Raw genomic sequence first — 20,195 nt, 5'->3', positions numbered from 1 at the left:
ACATGAATTTAAAACAGTCACTACGGTGATTCTATGGTGGCCGAGAGGAGCCATCAATTCCAGCCGCGAGAAAGCGATAACGCGATAACACGAGACGAGAAAGCGATAACACGTGACGAGAAAGCGATAGCACCAGACGAGAAAGCAATAAAGTGAGCAAGCGATAGAACGAGGGGACAAAGCGATAAAACGATATGAGAAAGCGATATTTCCCATAAACCCGTACATTGAAAAAGGTTTTTGCTGATATTCAGTTATCCATTCCTATAATTTCCACCGGTATTTTGCCTTTTATACCAAGAATTTTTCAAAATATTGTAGTAAATAAATTTGTTAGATATAGATACAGAATGATATCTCGTTTCCTTTGCATACATGCATGAGTTTACTTTCTTGTATCGTAGCAAGTTAGAAAGATTCACATACACAAGGGAAAAGTCTTTTAGTTTTACTTTATTTCGCCAAAACTCCACAAAGTCCGCGGATAATTTGCGATATTTTGCGAAACATAATTGTCCCTTTTATGAGAGTTACTAGTTTTATGCCTAAATGCGTGAAGCCTATCTATGGGCTCACTAACAGCGGTGTTTATCATTTAATATATGCAAGTACATATACATGTGGATTCGTACAAGACTAGAGACACAATACAAGTTGATCAGAAATCAAATGTCAAAAATAATATTTACGGACAGTATTATGGCATTCACACTGTCACATCATATACTACTCTAATGAAGTTAATGAACACCAAAATTTATAAGACTGTGGTTTGCAATACAATCAGCCATGACTGATTAACCATAGTCATATGAAAAACTCTTTAACTTCTTTTGTATAGTATATATTGAGATTTTAATATGACCTATTCAGAGAGTATTGTCATGACCTGCCTTCCACTGACGGCGTGATGGTCCCATAGAACACCTTTGTTTGTTTATTGTTTAACGCCACACTCAGCAATATTCCAGCTTAATGACGGCGCTCTGTAAATAATCGAGTCTTGACCAAACGATCCAGTGATTGACACCATGAGCATCGATCCACGCAATTGGCATTCGATGACATGCTTCAACCAAATCAGCGAGCCTGACCACCCGATCCAATTAGTCGCCTCTTACAACAAGCATTGTCGCCTTGTACAGCAAGCATGGGTTGCTGAAGACCTATTCTACCCAGGATCTTCACGGGTCTAAGTCCCCAGTACATCTTGCTGGTCTCCCTGTGGGGATTCTGAGGGATGGTAAGTGCCCAGTACATCTTGCTGGTCTCCCTGTGGGGATTCTGGGGGATGGTAAGTGCCCAGTACATCTTGCTGGTCTCCCTGTGGGGATTCTGGGGGATGGTAAGTGCCCAGTACATCTTGCTGGTCTCCCTGTGGGGATTCTGGGGGATGGTAAGTGCCCAGTACATCTTGCTGGTATCCCTGTGGGGATTCTGAGGGATGGTAAGTGCCCAGTACATCTTGCTGGTCTCCCTGTGGGGATCCTGAGGGATGGTAAGTGCCCAGTACATCTTGCTGGTCTCCCTGTGGGGATCCTGAGGGATGGTAAGTGCCCAGTACATCTTGCTGGTCTCCCTGTGGGGATCCTGAGGGATGGTAAGTGCCCAGTACATCTTGCTGGTCTCCCTGTGGGGATCCTGGGGGATGGTAAGTGCCCAGTACATCTTGCTGGTCTCCCTGTGGGGATTCTGGGGGATGGTAAGTGCCCAGTACATCTTGCTGGTCTCCCTGTGGGGATTCTGGGGGATGGTAAGTGCCCAGTACATCTTGCTGGTCTCCCTGTGGGGATTCTGGGGGATGGTAAGTGCCCAGTACATCTTGCTGGTATCCCTGTGGGGATTCTGAGGGATGGTAAGTGCCCAGTACATCTTGCTGGTCTCCCTGTGGGGATCCTGAGGGATGGTAAGTGCCCAGTACATCTTGCTGGTCTCCCTGTGGGGATCCTGAGGGATGGTAAGTGCCCAGTACATCTTGCTGGTCTCCCTGTGGGGATCCTGAGGGATGGTAAGTGCCCAGTACATCTTGCTGGTCTCCCTGTGGGGATCCTGGGGGATGGTAAGTGCCCAGTACATCTTGCTGGTCTCCCTGTGGGGATTCTGGGGGATGGTAAGTGCCCAGTACATCTTGCTGGTCTCCCTGTGGGGATTCTGGGGGATGGTAAGTGCCCAGTACATCTTGCTGGTCTCCCTGTGGGGATTCTGGGGGATGGTAAGTGCCCAGTACATCTTGCTGGTATCCCTGTGGGGATTCTGAGGGATGGTAAGTGCCCAGTACATCTTGCTGGTCTCCCTGTGGGGATCCTGAGGGATGGTAAGTGCCCAGTACATCTTGCTGGTCTCCCTGTGGGGATCCTGAGGGATGGTAAGTGCCCAGTACATCTTGCTGGTCTCCCTGTGGGGATCCTGAGGGATGGTAAGTGCCCAGTACATCTTGCTGGTCTCCCTGTGGGGATCCTGAGGGATGGTAAGTGCCCAGTACATCTTGCTGGTCTCCCTGTGGGGATTCTGAGGGATGGTAAGTGCCCAGTACATCTTGCTGGTCTCCCTGTGGGGATTCTGAGGGATGGTAAGTGCCCAGTACATCTTGCTGGTCTCCCTGTGGGGATCCTGAGGGATGGTAAGTGCCCAGTACATCTTGCTGGTCTCCCTGTGGGGATCCTGAGGGATGGTAAGTGCCCAGTACATCTTGCTGGTCTCCCTGTGGGGATTCTGAGGGATGGTAAGTGCCCAGTACATCTTGCTGGTCTCCCTGTGGGGATTCTGAGGGATGGTAAGTGCCCAGTACATCTTGCTGGTCTCCCTGTGGGGATCCTGAGGGATGGTAAGTGCCCAGTACATCTTGCTGGTCTCCCTGTGGGGATCCTGAGGGATGGTAAGTGCCCAGTACATCTTGCTGGTCTCCCTGTGGGGATCCTGAGGGATGGTAAGTGCCCAGTACATCTTGCTGGTCTCCCTGTGGGGATTCTGAGGGATGTTAAGTGCCCGTACATCTTGCTTGTCTCCTGACCACCCGATCCCGTTAGTCGCCTCTTACGACAAGCATGGTCGCCTTTTAGGGTAAGCATGGGTTGCCATAGAAAACCTAATTAGGGCCATAATCAACCAATTAGTTTTCACAGAAGTCCGTGTATTGTTTTAAAAACCAACGTCTGTACAGTTATTATGTTGAAGTGAACAGTGAGAAAATTTCAACATTCACTCCATAGGTATCATTTAAAATGTGACTGGAAAAGATCAGGGCCCACTTGCACAAAGCGATCTTAGCGCTAAGATGATCGTAACTCCCATACTTTAACATAGGCATCCGATAGTCTTAGCGCTAAGATCGCTTTGTGCAATTGGGCCCAGATGCTCAACACGTATACATTGACGTATGGTACATAGTTGATTTCAATGCACAAGTACATGTTAGGGGGAGATTATGATCAATGATCTTGTGCTCATCTTGGGAAGGGGTGTACATGTTTGGTGACTGGAGTCAAACTGCGACATTGTCTGCCAGCAATTACAGTAATCATCAGCTGCTGGATTGATTTGCGTGATAACAGTTGTTTGTTTGTTTGTTTGTTGTTTAACGCCGCACTCAGCAATATTCCAGCTTTATGACGGCGGTCTGTAAATAATCCCGTCTGGACCAGAAAATCCAGTGATCGGTCTCAAGAGCATGGATCTACGCTGAGTGCGACGTTAAACAACAAACAAATACGTCTTAATTAATAAAGTGGATTGTACACATTCTTTTCTACCCATGCATTTTATGGGTACATCAATCAGTATTAGATTGTTATACAGATGATTGTAATGGATGTGGTTGTAACCTGTCGGGCAAAAGAAAGTATGCACTTGAAAATTGGATTGGACCTAATCAAAACGTTATTAGGCTGAACACAGTCGCCGAAAAATTAAGACGCCAAATGAATCACCATCGAATAACCATTTCTTGTTTGATTCATTTTTTGCCACAAGCGGTTGGATCCTATGAGTGAGTGAGTGAGTATGGTTTTACGCCGCTTGTAGCAATATCACGGCGGGGACACCAGAAATGTGGATCCTATGAAACCATAGTGAATGAATGAAAGAGTGTAAAACCTTCATGCTGTTCAGACAGGAGTTAAAGCCTGAGTTGGATCCGGAGCAGGAGCCAGGGCCAGAACAGGAGCCAGGGCCAGAACAGGAGCCAGGGCCAGAACAGGAGCCAGGGCCAGAACAGGGCCAGAACAGGAGCCAGGGCCAGAACAGGGCCAGAACAGGAGCCAGGGCCAGAACAGGGCCAGAACAGGAGCCAGGGCCAGAACAGGAGCCAGGGCCAGAACAGGGCCAGAACAGGAGCCAGGGCCAGAACAGGAGCCAGGGCCAGAACAGGGCCAGAACAAGGCCAGAACAGGAGCCAGGGCCAGAACAGGGCCAGAACAGGGCCAGAACAGGAGCCAGGGCCAGAACAGGGCCAGAACAGGAGCCAGGGCCAGAACAGGGCCAGAACAGGAGCCAGGGCCAGAACAGGGCCAGAACAGGAGCCAGGGCCAGAACAGGACCAGAACAGGAGCCAGGGCCAGAACAGGGCCGGAACAGGAGCCAGGGCCAGAACAGGGCCAGAACAGGAGCCAGGGCCAGAACAGGGCCAGAACAGGAGCCAGGGCCAGAACAGGGCCAGAACAGGAGCCAGGGCCAGAACAGGAGCCAGGGCCAGAACAGGGCCAGAACAGGAGCCAGGGCCAGAACAGGGCCAGAACAGGAGTCAGGGCCAGAACAGGGCCAGAACAGGAGCCAGGGCCAGAACAGGAGTCAGGGCCAGAACAGGGCCAGAACAGGAGCCAGGGCCAGAACAGGGCCAGAACAGGAGCCAGGGCCAGAACAGGGCCAGAACAGGGCCAGAACAGGAGCCAAGGCAAGGGCCAAAGCTGAAGCAACATTCGTCACCACTCGCCCCTTTCCGTAACCTGCAAGAAGACTTGTCCCCCTATCGATGAATGTTATGTGCGAAAATACGACAAACCAATCAGAATGCGCGTATGATTTCAAGTTCTTCGTCAAAGAATCCATCAGAAACAATTTATGATTTTACATATGTCTTGCATTAAAACATATACCCACGACACAGTTAAATGTGGTCAATCATATTGTATAAATCCGCATGTCCTGATGTGCTTTTAATTGCATCTGAAATATATATAATATATGGGGACATATATGTGAAACATTACGCAACGAGTTGACAATTGTTTTAGGTATGCCCGTTTGCGCTAAGACGGAACCCGGTCGCAAAAATGGCCACGAGAGGGGCACGAGTCGCTATTCAGCTTGTCCCGGAATGACACGAGTTGGTCACGAATGCTGAAGCAACTGTGATTTTGCACATCCAGTTATCATGTTAAATCGTTTCTTTTGCAAACATTGGGGACGACGTTGACTCCATGACTGTCGGCTTGAACTGATGAGTAATGTTCCCTATTTTAAAACATTTAAGCTCTCCTCTTCTCTAGGTCTGACCTCAATATTGTGCCTCATTCAGACGTTCTCGCTGGGCCTGCTCTACCACTTGATGAGTTGGACATACTTTAGCAATCTTGTGTTCAAGATTAATCATTGATTTATCTTCTTGATTCTTCATCTCTTCTACTTGTTTCTTAGCCCATTCTGGTTCCTACAACTCCAGTAGGCTTGCATCTTGGCAGATATGTACTCTTCTCGAGAGGTCACAGCTGACTCTATGACAAAGCCTACAACCCAGTGAGCTTAGATGTGTCAAAAATGTTAAACAAAAAATCAATAGAAAGGACTGTTTATCTTTGAATAAAGTACAAGTGTGTGTGTGTGTGTGTGTGTGTGTGTGTGTGTGTGTGTGTGTGTGTGTGTGTGTGTGTGTGTGTGTGTGTGTGTGTGTGTGTTATCCAGATTGTAGCCAAGAAAGTACCGTACTCGACGTACAATGTATAATAGACGTTTGGTAACACTACATATTCAAGATGTTGTTGTGGTCCATATTATGTATACTTCATTAAGAACTGACTTTCACTTTGTGTAGCGTCATTGAATTTTGAACCTTCAAAAAGTGAGAGCCAAACTGTATGAATGTCGGCGTTTGTCAATGAAGCTGTATCGATTAAGTGTAACTCATCACCGATCACTTGGCCGATAATTCTGAGGTTATTATGAAAGATGTGTGGAATAGACACTGATGTAACTCATCTATTACTGCTGAGTGTTGCTGACAGTCACTGCGAATCAAGTCCATAGTTTTTGCAGTCGAACAGTTTGACATTTTCATCTTTCCATCTCACCACCTGTCTTCTCCAGACTGCCTCACCCTTCTCCATCTCACCATCTGTCTTCTCCACACTGCCCCACCATTCTCCATCTCACCATCTGTCTTCTCCACACTGCCCTCACCCTTCTCCATCTCACCACCTGTCTTCTCCACACTGCCTCACCCTTCTCCATCTCACCATCTGTCTTCTCCACACTGCCCTCACCCTTCTCCATCTCACCACCTGTCTTCTCCACACTGCCTCACCCTTCTCGATCTCACCATCTGTCTTCTCCACACTGCCCTCACCCTTCTCCATCTCACCATTTTTCTTCTCCACACTGCCTCACCCTTCTCCATCTCACAATCTGTCTTCTCCACACTGCCCTCACCCTTCTCCATCTCACCATCTGTCTTCTCCATACTGCCCACACCCTTCTCCATCTCACCACCTGTCTTCTCCACACTGCCTCACCCTTCTCCATCTCACCATCTGTCTTCTCCACACTGCCCTCACCCTTCTCCATCTAACCATCTGTCTTCTCCACACTGCCCCACCCTTCTCCTTCTCAGCATCTGTCTTCTCCACACTGCCCACACCCTTCTCCATCTCACCACCTGTCTCCTCCACACTGCCTCACCCTTCTCCATCTCACCATCTGTCTTCTCCACACTGCCCTCACCCTTCTCCATCTCACCATCTGTCTTCTCCACACTGCCCTCACCCTTCTCCATCTCACCATATGTCTTCTCCACACTGCCTCACCCTTCTCCATCTCACCATGTCTTCTCCACACTGCCCTCACCCTTCTCCATCTCACCATCTGTCTTCTCCACACTGCCCTCACCCTTCTCCATCTCACATCTGTCTTCTACACACTGCCTCACCCTTCTCCATCTCACCACCTGTCTTCTCCACACTGCCCCACCCTTCTTCATCTCACCATATGTCTTCTCCACACTGCCCCATACCCTTCTCCATCTCACCACCTGTCTTCTCCACACTGCCTCACACTTCTCCATCTCACCACCTGTCTTCTCCACACTGCCTCACCCTTCTCCATCACACCATCTGTCTTCTCCACACTGCCCACACCCTTCTCCATCTCACCATCTTTCTTCTCCACACTGCCCCCACCCTTCTCCATCTCACCATCTTTCTTCTCCACACTGCCCCCACCCTTCTCCATCTCACCATCTGTCTTCTCCACACTGCCCCCACCCTTCTCCATCTCACTACCTGTCTTCTCCACACTGCCTCACCCTTCTCCATCTCACCATCTGTCTTCTCCACACTGCCCTCACCCTTCTCCATCTCACTACCTTTCTACACCACACTGCCTCACCCTTCTCCATCTCAACACCTGTCTTCTCCACATTGCCTCACCCTTCTCCATCTCACCATCTGTCTTCTCCACACTGCCCCACCCTTCTCCATCTCACCATCTGTCTTCTCCACACTGCCCTCACCCTTCTCCATCTCACATCTGTCTTCTACACACTGCCTCACCCTTCTCCATCTCACCACCTGTCTTCTCCACACTGCCTCACACTTCTCCATCTCACCACCTGTCTTCTCCACACTGCCTCACCCTTCTCCATCACACCATCTGTCTTCTCCACACTGCCCACACCCTTCTCCATCTCACCATCTGTCTTCTCCACACTGCCCCCACCCTTCTCCATCTCACTACCTGTCTTCTCCACACTGCCTCACCCTTCTCCATCTCACCATCTGTCTTCTCCACACTGCCCTCACCCTTCTCCATCTCACTACCTTTCTACTCCACACTGCCTCACCCTTCTCCATCTCAACACCTGTCTTCTCCACACTGCCTCACCCTTCTCCATCTCACCATCTGTCTTCTCCACACTGCCCCACCCTTCTCCATCTCACCATCTGTCTTCTCCACACTGCCCTCACCCTTCTCCATCTCACCATCTGTCTTCTCCACACTGCCCTCACCTTCTCCATCTCACCATCTGTCTTCTCCATACTGCCCCATCCTTCTCCATTTCACCACCTGTCTACTCCACGCTGCCACACCCTTCTCTATTTCACCACCTGCTTCTCCACACTGCCCTCACCTTTCTCCATATCACCACCTGTCTCCACATTGCTCACGTTTCAATTCTCACAAATTGTAACATTGATTTCCGTAGTGATGATTTCCTCGATGCTAAGCAAATCACTGGGTTTTTATCTCGCCTGGACCTATATCTTCTCTGCTTCTCTATTGCTGAAAGAGCCATCTTAATCTGAAAAAGACCAAAATGTTGCATGCTTAACCTGGCATTGTCAGTATTAAAGAAGTTGTTATCCATAACATTGTGTCTACCTTGTCATCCGTCAACTTCTAAATAAGTAATGCCTATCAAACAATGTATAACCTCTTGAATGCCTGTGTTATTCCAAGAGGAATTATTTGAGTTATTATGGTAATTATACCACTGATTGGCAAAGTTTGAAATGAAAATGTAAGGTGAGGATAAGTCTGTGCTGTTACCAGGGAATGTCTAAGCTGTTACCACCAGTGTCTGTCCATGTTTGAAGGTAATAGCACAGTCACTTACATCATAGACAAATTGACATTAATAACAATTTTGTTTAATGTGTTCACCCTTGAAATGTTGAGACCAGTTTATATTTTCTAATATTCTGATAAAATGGTTGTGGAAAGACATTTGTTTACTCCTAAATGCAGTACAGACACTGGAAAAAGGTCATTCATGATAGAAATAAACGTATTATTGTCCAAAGTCTTCTCTCACTTGAAGGGCACTGCTGCCATGATAGTTCAGGAAGTAAGGTGTATTTCTGTTATTTGGAATTCTGGGAATATTGAAGGATCATACGTTTTTCAGTTTTGATTCATCTCGGTACCAGGACAGACATTTTTACATGTTCAAGTGTTTCTTACCAAAATCAAATATAAATAAAAATGTGTATCTTTAAAAAAATCACTGTATTTCATAAGCTAGGACGGTAACGCACAATATATTTCTTAAACATTTTTTCAAAATAGATTTTGTTTTTTTTGCAATATAAAACAAAATTGATGGGAAAACTTAGGGTTTCAGACACCCCATTTAGCTCCATTTAACGCCAATTAAATAGTTTAACTAAAATACAATGCATAATAAGGAATAACTGAAACTACTGTCAGATACTATGGTATGTTCTGCCCAACACTGGTGTTACAAATGTCAAATATACATATTTTAATTGTTATTCAACTAGGAGTTGAATATGACTTTTTTAGAAGACCCAGAGCGAGCTAGTATCGGGGATGACACGACCACTGAGATGTCATTCGAACTCCGAGTTAGCGCGGTGAATTAATAGTTAAACCTTCAACACAAACAATGGAGTCACTACCGGATGATGTTACAACAGCTGAACTTTGCACCTGCAGATAGGTTACTCGCTGAGATGAGATCTGAATACACTTTATCGACAGATATTTCAACATGGAAGGATGTCGCCTGGCGCGGCACAGGAAAAAAGCAGGCAAGTATATTTCGTTGATGTTATTAACCTCATCATGGCAGCGATGTCACGGTTTAGGAAATCTCGTAAGGTTAATACCATACCACAGAGTTTCAGAGATGTGTAGGCAAAGTTGGTAGTGTCTTCTTAATTGCCTCCGCTATGCGTCGACGGGCAACAAGCATAAACGAGCTATCCATTTTGAATCGCGTTCACTCGCTATTTTGATGAAACGGGCTGAGTATATTTGAGAATGTTGAGTATAATAAAGTGTATGCTGTACACTCAAGAGATCCCAAGGCAGAATAGTTCCCCAGCACGCCGTGCCAGTGATAAGCAGCAGATTAACATTGACAACAACAGGTAATAGATAACAAGATAATAGTAACAGGTAAGAAGCATACAGAGTGAATGAATATAGTTTTACGCCGCTTTTCGCAATATTCCAGCAGTATAACGGCGGGGGACACCAGAAATGGGTTTCACACATTGTACCCATGTGGGGAATCGAACCCGGGTCTTCAGCGTGACGAACGCACGCTTTAACCACTTGGCTACCCCACCGCCCCCCGCATACAGATAATGTGATGAAGCCAAATGTGCTGTAAGAATTCCAAATAGCTCACAGGTAATGAAGCACACGGATAATGAAGCCAAATTTAAAGTAAGGATGAGGATTAAAAGGATTAAACAGTTGTGACAAGCTGATTGGGTCCTAATCAAAACAGTCAATTGCTTGATTAGCTCTTCATAGGCAGACGATATGTTTACTCTATACGAAGACACCTCCATGTGGAGTTACGTCAGGTGAACCCTGGGCGAACTTGACAACCAGATCTAAATGAATTGTGCCTGTGTTCTTGGGACAATCAAAACTCAGCCTTCAAAACTATTCGGCGTCATTCCTTTCTCACTTTTACTTACCACCTCGAGTCGGACGTTACTATTTTATCCACACAAAAAACCGAAACAGAACATGAGTATATCCTTGATAGTACAGCTTTTGCGGTGAAGATGTCATGGCGGTCCTAAACGTTAGAATTTATAAAATATTCATACATGATATGCTAGCGCGACTTTTAACTTTTGCATTCGGAGCTCTCCGATTATTTCGGTTTCAAGATACAAAAAGAAGATATGCTTGTGTGAATGCTTTGCTCACTCGTATCGAGAATTGTGAAGCCTCGACGCCCATTGCCTGATTAGAAAATTCACCTGACGTGACTTATGGAGGTCCTCGAATCTCCAAGAGGTTTCGTATAGGAGTAAACGTTATAATTTTAATAAAACTGTGAAAAGCGATACTTAAATTTGAAATGTAAAATATCGCCATAGCCTTGTTATTGATCGACACCTTAAAAGAAGATGGAAATAAATAGTATGGCCTTAGTATGTTATCATAACATTATGGTGAACAAATCCCAATGAAACTGTTACAGTTCTGGTCATCGTGGTGCTCTTCATTGTCAGCGTCTTCGAGACGAAGATCCCAGCTTATATATCCGGACTGGTCTGTAAGTAGCGATGAATCACGGACCTGCTTAGAAACCGATTTCGTCTAAATGCATAATCTTAGCTATGAAAACATTCAGCTCGACCATTTGATCGTCGGTGTGGAAGAGGGCGGCTGAGCCTGGGAATTCTAATTCGTTCCAGAGAGTAAAGGGACATATGCATTTTTGTACGGCTTGGTATACATTAGTCATATTATGATATGATAGCAAGGTTTTTTAAGGGTTCATTTAAGGTTCTGTGCCTCCTAACATTTTGTGCCGCTATCGCATACAGTTAGAAGTAGGACAAGTAGGAATGTAAATGAGCACGAGACTGGAGATTGGACTGTTATAATGGAAATTCAAGGCATGCAATTAGGAGTTACAAACAGTTGTGTTTAAAGCTTATGTTGTTATGATGGTATTATTACTATGTGACAGGGTGACCAAACATTATTTCGTTCCAGTTGGAAGAGGGCTATTTGACTTTTCCCACCTGGAAGATTTAGTGGACCTCATACAACCAGGTAAAAATGAAATTTTTAGATCATGTTACTGCAGACATTCTGATATAAAATTTCAAATTCATGCAGGCAGGTACGGACAGACTGACTCGTTCTTGCACTCGCACCCACCTGACACTGCTGATGAAATGTTAGGATATTGAGATTAGACTTATATAAGACTCTATGTTCCAGTTCCCCTCCAGAAGGTCAGGTTTGATGTTTTGCTGAAGGATTACACAAGGAAAATACAAGGTACGGAATATGGTTGCGCTTTGCTAAAAACCAGACCCCAATAGTGTCCTGGAGATTGATGATCTTATTTACCACATCTGGCAAATTTCACGGCATGTTTTACCATATATAATTATGATTAGCATAACTATGCTGTCCAGTTTACACACACAGTTAATTCACAAGGCCCACGCCAAAGAACAACTAGTCTCGAATATCTGCTGAAACAGTTTCCAGGTGTAAAAATGTAAAATCCTGATGAAAATGTTAGGAATTGATCATTGAAAATCAAGTGTTCGCGAAAAGGGTACGCATGTCATATTCTGGCGGTAGCAACCACAACTCACACAAACTTATAAAAAAAGTAAGTGCAAATGAGAAAGAAGGTGTGAAAACGCCATGAAAAGGTTGGTTGGCGACGTGTCATATTTAGTAAATTCATGTGAATATCTGCCAGAATATTTCTGGATTGGCCTAAACAGGCACTTCATGGAGAATGTTGATTGAGAAGCTTAATGGTAAGCAAACTGTGTCTTTCTTTAACATTTGAATAAAACGTAGAGGCTTTCGATTGGAAAATCGAAATCATCCCACTGGTCCTACAGCTTGGTCATTTTGAATTTCTATGCAGACACTAAATGTTATATCTTCGTAATCAAGGCTTATAATTTATTAGATGTTTTCGGTTTAAAGCATAGCCCTGACAGGTTTAGCCTTTTCTATGTTTTATTTTATTTATTTTTTAAAATATTTTTTAAATTTATTTTTTTAATTTATTTTTTAATTTTTTAATTTTTTTTTATATATTATTATCATTATTATTATTTTGTGGTGGTGTTTATATTGAAATATAATGTATCCTATTTTACTATCTTATTTCAAGTTAGTATATGGATTTTGAATAAACAATATCACACACAACCCCAGGCACATTGTTTTCTGCACACTGCTTACGGAGCTCTTAGGAGATAAACTGTCTACTCCTCCTGCTTTTGAATGTCTGTAATGGCCTGTGATAGTGAACAGCTACGAGGGTCGTTAACGCTGTATATAAATGCTCAATTGGAATTGTCGATTTCACATCCAGGGAGAGTAAATTGTGTGGCCTTGTTCAGTGACATTTTAAATAAATACGGTTGTGGGTATGTCTGGAATACTCGACAAGTTTACAATAAAATAGGTTTTCTTGCTTCTTTTAAGAAACAGATAGACGTGGAAGCAAAACTTGACCTCATTAAGTGACACAATGATGTACTTTCACATGGAAATATATGTGACAAAAACCTTTCCATAATCATAAGAAACCTCCGCTAAGGTTCCATTGAACGATTCCGATTATATCATAAGCATATTTCTTTTATGAATCACTATTAAATAATGATGATATCAGGTCGCAAAAAGGTTTTCCTGCCCCATCGGTGACACCTGCCACAGACACATGCAAAGACAAGTCAATTGTTCACCTAACCATAACACTTTTTGAAAGCTTACTGAGGCCTTGAATGTAGTAACCCTAATCAAAAAACTGTTGAGCAAGAGTTATATGAGCTCTCAACAACTTTACTACATCCATTAAATATGCACTGGAAAATATTTGGAATAAAGGTCCTTTTGATTAGATTTATTAATTTCTCTTTCAGTTTATCACGAGTGATAAATGTGTAAAGGTTGGTCAAATCAAAAGGTTTAAACTTGAAAATGTTTTCCTGGTCTGAGATTGAAAAACGTCAACTAAATCTTTTGATAGTTCAAGTTCCAAATGTGATTAACTCCACTTGTCTCATATACTTTCTCACACTATTTAATTAGACCTTGCTTTTCGCAAACACCTGGTGTCATCTTTGATTTTCAATATGTTTCGAAGGATAACCAAGACTGGTCATTCTCTTGGCCTTTTTATATATGTTGAATGTTGTAAGAATGATATGTTCGTTAAAAGCTTTGACGAGGATTTGGTGGTAGATTTGCAGGACCCTTTATATGGATTCTAATGAAACTGAGGAATCAAGGATAAAGCTAAAATCAATTTATTCTCAGGTGGTGTACATGCAATAACTTATTTGAGTATTCATTATTTCTTATTAGAGTACTTCAACGATAATCTTCTCTTTTAAAACACAATTATTTTCTGGCTGCTCCATAGCGATCTGTGCAATTTATGAAATTTGAAACAATACGGCTGTAGTTTGGCATCTTTAAGGCATATTCAAACATATTTGGTATTGGAGTGGGTGAGTGAGTTAGTTTAACGCCCATTTGAACCGTATGTCAGTTATATCACGGCATGTCACCTTGATTTTTAAGGAAATTTCACAAAGGCTAAAATTATAATGTTTTAACATCAATGAGTGCGTGAGTGATGTGAAAAAGTCACATCGGCAGTAAAAGAATCATACATTAATATTAATTAATTACTAAGTATATTAAAATCTGCCAACGCTGGGCAGTATTTCATCTTTTTATTTTTAAAACTAATTTGAGAACGTTTACAAGAGGAAACTATTACTCCACAACCAGGCTGCAAAAAGGCCGTCATTTGGCTAGAATATTAATGAGTGCGTACTTGAACAAAAAAGAAAGATAATGAAATACAACATATCAAGTTTCTTTCAAAATGTCTAGCGTAGAAAAACTGCATTTGAAAAGATTGACTTTTGGCTCCCCCAACCGCCACAATCGTTCATAAGCAGCTGATGACGTTCTTGTATTGTAACAGCATTGCAAGCACATGGCCTGTGGAAGAAAACTGCTGTGAAGTCATGTGAAGAGGAGGAGGATCACCCAGGTTCGTGTCTCCTCCTCAGCTCTGTCGCTTGTGTCAGTGTCTTATGAATAAGAACCCACCCAGGAGCATGTCCTATTGCCAGATCTATGACTCAACAAGTGAGTGAGTGAGTGAGGTGTGTGTAACGCCGCTTTTAACAGTATTCCAGTCATATCACGGCGTGTCAGCTTAATGTGGGAGGAAAGCCCGAAGTGATGCAGGTCTTAGACGTTTACCACTTCGGGGAAACCCACGAGCACGGGTATGGTGCTGACAAACCTAGAAACATAATCGGGGCGAACCGGGTTTCGAACCCATAATCATAGGTTTCTGGCGTGCCCAAGAGACGCAACTCTGCACAGCGAATTGCGGCGCCTTAGTCGACTGGGCCACCCGTGCCCCCTATGACTGAAGGAAGACTAGGTTCGGGCTAAGTAGCAGTTCCAGCAAATATATTCAAGTCAGTCGAAACGTGCTTTGCATGTCTTTAAACCAAAACATTAAATGCAAGGTGTGTGTCAACCTCGTAGTTGATAATTATCCTTATTACACACAAACAATGTCTCAGTTTTAAACTAATCATTAATTGTAACCTCTAGATGTAAACCGGAAAATGTTACGCTCCTTGTTCCATGTTCTTGTTCCCAGGCTAACATGTGTTGTCATTCACGTGTTCTGATGCATGCCATTCGTGATTCCAAATGTGTACCAGTTAGTAGGTACATTCGTCTCGCTTTGTTCCCAAGCTAACATGTGTTGTCATTCACGTGTTCTGATGCATGCCGGGGGCACGGGTGGCCCAGTCGTCTAGGGCGCCGCGATTCGCTGTGCAGAGTTGCGTCCCTTGGGCACGCCAGAAATCTATGATTGTGGGTTCGAATCCCGGTTCGCCCCGATTATGTTTCTAGGTTTGTCAGCACCATACCCGTGCCCGTGGGTTTCACCGAAGTGGTAAACGTCTGTGACCTACATCACTTCGGGCTTTCCTCCCACATTAAGCTGACACGCCGCGATATAACTGGAATAATGTTAAAAGCGGCGTTAAACCAAACTCACTCACTCACTCACTCTGATGCATGCCATTCGTGATTCCAAATGTGTACCAGTTGGTAAGTACATTCGTCTCGCTATGTCCCCAGGCAAGGCTTGTGTTGAGTCCTCCTGTCCTCGACCCCGGCCTACAACACCAGAGGACAACCTGAGAAGTGTCTTGTCCACCATGTCGGACCTCAACCACAAGCATCTCAGCCTCATGCTGGGGCTATTCCCAGAACCCCCCACGGGGAAGAGAGTCATGTTTGCCACCGCAGCTTCCGATAACCACTTCAACGAATCTCAGGGGCTCATCCAGAATCTCCATCAGAATGTCTTCCCCCTCATCAGTAACTACACGTTTGTGTACTATGATCTGGGACTGTTACCATGGCAACGAAAAAAGGTGAAATGATTACAAGTCGTGAAGAATGATAAAACAGATAGATTAAGCAATGTACTCCGAGAAGTGTACACTGGTAACCAACATTACTAGAGTGAGGTTGAGACTATCCCAAAATAAGGAAGAACGCCGAAGCCTGTTGTGTGACGTCAGTCGGGACACACAAACCAATAGTCTCGATCAATGAGAATTTGCCTGATGGTTACTGGTGTAAATGCAATACACCTTGTGCCGGCCATGTGATATTCCAGGGGTTGGGGAAGTCGAAAATTCAACTATACATATTGAAGAACTAAATGACACTATTTAAGGACGTTGGGGTAGCTTGGTGGTTAAAAAGGTTGGCTCGTCACGCTGGAGACCCGAGTTCGATTGGATTCACGTGAAGACAATTAAATATTATTTATCACAATCTGCACGAACCAGTGCATTTCTAATCTGCATTTATACATAACTATATGCACTACTTATCGCATTACAATGTGGGCATAAAACACAAAACAATGCACTGCTAACATGAATTTGCACATTCTAATCAATACACTAACGATACATGTCAAATCATGTCAAGCTGACCTGACAAAGTCGAGTGGTGTATGCAAATGTCAACTTTATCGGATCACGAGATAAGATAATCTGTTATTGGACAAGGGAATTGTTCTGTTTATGTCGTACGTTTTTATTTATCTTACTCTGAAAAGGGTTATAACATTCTAGGAAAATATCGTTCTTATATTTTCAGATGAATTATACTGAACCGCAAAAGAAACGTCACTATGGATAGATATATGAGAAACCTTATTTGTCCAAACACTGTAAACATACTTTGAGACATATTAAAAAGATGAAACGTGGCAAAACTGATCATCAAGGTTGAAATTAAAGTGTCAAATGTTCTTAAAGTGAAACACAACACTAGTCTCTGAGAAAATGGCATCACAAGTCAGTATCTCGTGTGTCCGCCATGTGCATTGATGACTGCCGTGCAACGTCGATACATGGAATGGATGAGGCGGTTGATGAAGGTAATAGGCACTTGAGCCCACACTCTGAAGAACGCCAGACGCAGTTCAGCTGCATGGTTCGTTCTAATGCCATTCTGCTGGAGGAAGTCTCTTGTTGCTCTCGCAGTGTGGGCATGGGCGTTATCATGCTGAAACTCGTGGTTGCGTCGACGTGCCAAATGAGGTATGGCGTGTGGTCTCAAGACTTGATCAATGTACCGAGCTGCTGTGACACCATTGCCTCTCCCTGGACCGATGTTCTGGAAGACCACAGGGTCGACCCTCTGTGCAAGACCAATTCCACCCCACACCATGATGCTCGGACCACCCCACGAGTCTCTCTCAACAACACAAGCATCCGAATAACGTTCCCCATAGCGTCGCCAGACTCTCTCTCTCTGCCATCTGCTGTTGAGATACAGTAACGCCTCCCGTCTGAGAAGAGGACTCTTCTCCACTGCTGGTGGCGCCAATGCTGGTGCTGTGTTGCTCACTGAAGACGGTCCCGGCTATGACGTGGTGTCAGAATGGGTCCTCGGTGTGGCCTGTGACAGTGGAGGTGTCTGCTCGTCAATCGTCGACGCACGGTGTCCGAACTAATGTGTCGCTGGTGTGTCCCCATGGTCTGTCGAGCAGTTTCCGCAGCAGTAACAAAGCGATCTTGAAGATGCTGTCGCACAATCTGACGATCCTGACGTCGGGTGGTGACCCTTGGTCTTTCACTACGTGGTCGGTCATCTGTAGTGTTGGTGGTCTGGTACCATTGCTGGACCCTGTATATGGTCCTTACGTGGACTTGAAATGATTTGGCTACTTGCCGGGCGGTTAGTAAAGCTTGCAATCGTCCATGGGCTTGGTGTCGCTGATTACTTGTCAATCTTGGCATGTGGTAGCAATTCAATAACGCATGAATGTTATCCGATCTGGGTGGATTTTAATAGGGCAAGAAATGGGGGAACGCATGTGCATTTCAATTTGTACGGAACTCACGTGCATCGGGTTACCATGACCGTTGCCGTGATGCGTTTGGGCGATCGGTTTTATTGTCATCTGCTTTGTTTTTTATCATCAACTTTCATTTTCCGGACAATGTTAAATTTTAGAAACTTTGAAAAAAATTACCCAGCTATCTAAATGACAACTTTCATGCAATGACGTTTATTTTGAGGTTCAGTATATATAATTAAATACCGAATAATCATTATCATCTTTACCTAACGGTGCGTTTCTTATCAATATGTGCATTTAAAATAACTGTGCAGTACCAATTACTGATTGAACACATCATATATGCATTAGCAAATGCACTTAACAATGCATTACCAATCACTTTCTGCACATAACTATGTTGATCACTTACATACGTAATCAATGCATTCAATAATGGATATATAATTGTTGTGTGCAAGAAATTCATTTCGCTGATAACAATAAGCCCTCAAACGTCTGTCTCTATTTTAACTGTACTTGCAACAACAGCTGATGAGAGATTGTCGTTGTGAACTGAGGCGCTTCCCGGTGGAGTTGATGCCGCCGAGGCTGCAGGATTTACAGTGCTACGCCTGGAAGTCTTTTATCATACAGGTATGCTCTGTGATGAATGATATTACATGGAGGTACGTGTTACGCTTGAGCGTTCTACCATCAGTTGATGCAGTTTCTGTACCTAGCAATCATCCATAATACATTGAGGTGTATTCGAGGTGTGGAGACAGAGTGGTGGGCTTAAGAATGCCTGATGATCTACTTTGCGCAGAGACAAGACAGACCGCAGACATCATTAACACTGTGTTTGTATCCTTTCTATCATGGCGTTACAGCCTACTGTGGGTGGAAATCCACCAGTGACGTTATCAGTTTGGTGGAAACCCCGAGCACGTGTCAGACCAGGGGTTATGACCGGGGTAAATCTGGGATTCAAATCTATGCTCTCCCGAAATAACCAAGGGCCTAACTCTGCACAATGGATTGCTGCACTTAAGACCACAAGGTCACACTGTCTACAAATGCGAAACGTTATTTATGATCATTATGAAACATCGCAATTACAAAAAGGCACACGAGCCCAGGTGAGACTAATCTTAGTGACAAATATCTTTTGGGTTAATTTATACAACATCCAAGTCCTATGTAATGAATAATCTGAACAGTGTAATTCATTAAAGAAGCTTGCAGCTACATTAATTCATTTATAGAAGGTTTGTATACCGATCTTCAAAAATCAGTTTTTTCTCACTCACATTCTATTCTCAGGCTAACCTCCCAAAGACGGACATCTTGGTGTGGGTGGACTCCTCTGTGAGGTTCTGGAACAAAACCATGCCCCAGCTACTGGATGACGTGGAGAGACGAGGCATTGTCACCTACGCTGATGTCCACTCGGTGGCACAGCATACTCTGATGGAGACAATGATCTACATGAAAGAAGACGTGTGTACTCTAGCTCCAGTCGCTGAAGACCACGGTGGCTTCCTGTTGCTTCACAACGAGCGGTGGATACGTGAGGCCGTCATTAAACCATTGGTGGCTTGTGCTATGAGTCCTAAGTGCATGTGTCCGCGAAACCCAATGGACGTCATTATCTGTGACACTGGCATACACAAGTACAATAAATGTCATCGCTTTGATCAATCTGCAATCAACATCATTCTCAGCAAACTGTTTCGGGATCATAAAAGCAGCTTTTACTCGCCTTTCAACGAGTATCCAAATGTCACATTGGCCAGGTGAACATGCTTAATACTAGATAATCTGTGGAATTAAGATCAGTTCATATAACAATTCATCAATAAATACTTATCTTCATATAATTATGCATTAATAAAAACTATCTTCATATAAACTGTGCATTAAAAAATGATTATAGTCATAAAACAATGCATCAATAAATACATATTTTCATATAGCAATGCATCATTAAATACCTATCTGCATATAACAATACATTATTTAATACCGATCTTCATATAACAATGCATCATTAAATACCTATCTTCATATAACAATGCATTAATAAATACCTATA

General features: G+C 43.9%; 2 protein-coding genes across 2 annotated transcripts; one reads left to right on the top strand and one right to left on the bottom strand.

Moving 5' to 3' along the window:
• Window positions 1-7,024: 7,024 nt before the first annotated feature.
• On the bottom strand, window positions 7,025-7,933 carry LOC125372111. Its single transcript, XM_048381148.1, has 3 exons — window positions 7,773-7,933; window positions 7,302-7,501; window positions 7,025-7,251 (listed from the first exon to the last, which is right to left on the bottom strand). The coding sequence occupies exons 1-3, from the start codon at window positions 7,931-7,933 to the stop codon at window positions 7,025-7,027; spliced, it is 588 nt and encodes a 195-aa protein (XP_048237105.1).
• Window positions 7,934-9,514: 1,581 nt separating this feature from the next.
• LOC124118485 lies at window positions 9,515-19,975 on the top strand. Its single transcript, XM_046480603.2, has 8 exons — window positions 9,515-9,758; window positions 11,177-11,251; window positions 11,698-11,757; window positions 11,929-11,988; window positions 14,684-14,752; window positions 15,871-16,169; window positions 18,650-18,754; window positions 19,424-19,975. Exons 1-8 carry the CDS (start codon window positions 9,719-9,721, stop codon window positions 19,898-19,900), a joined length of 1,185 nt encoding a protein of 394 aa, XP_046336559.2. The 5' UTR covers window positions 9,515-9,718; the 3' UTR covers window positions 19,901-19,975.
• The last annotated feature ends 220 nt before the right edge of the window (window positions 19,976-20,195 follow it).

The sequence above is a fragment of the Haliotis rufescens genome, unplaced genomic scaffold (genome assembly GCF_023055435.1).
Source record: "Haliotis rufescens isolate VD_foot unplaced genomic scaffold, xgHalRufe1.0.p SCAF_1, whole genome shotgun sequence".
Classification (NCBI taxonomy): Eukaryota; Metazoa; Mollusca; class Gastropoda; order Lepetellida; family Haliotidae; genus Haliotis; species Haliotis rufescens.
Note: the sequence above shows the minus strand (reverse complement) of the source record. Positions and strands in the feature narration are given on the sequence as shown.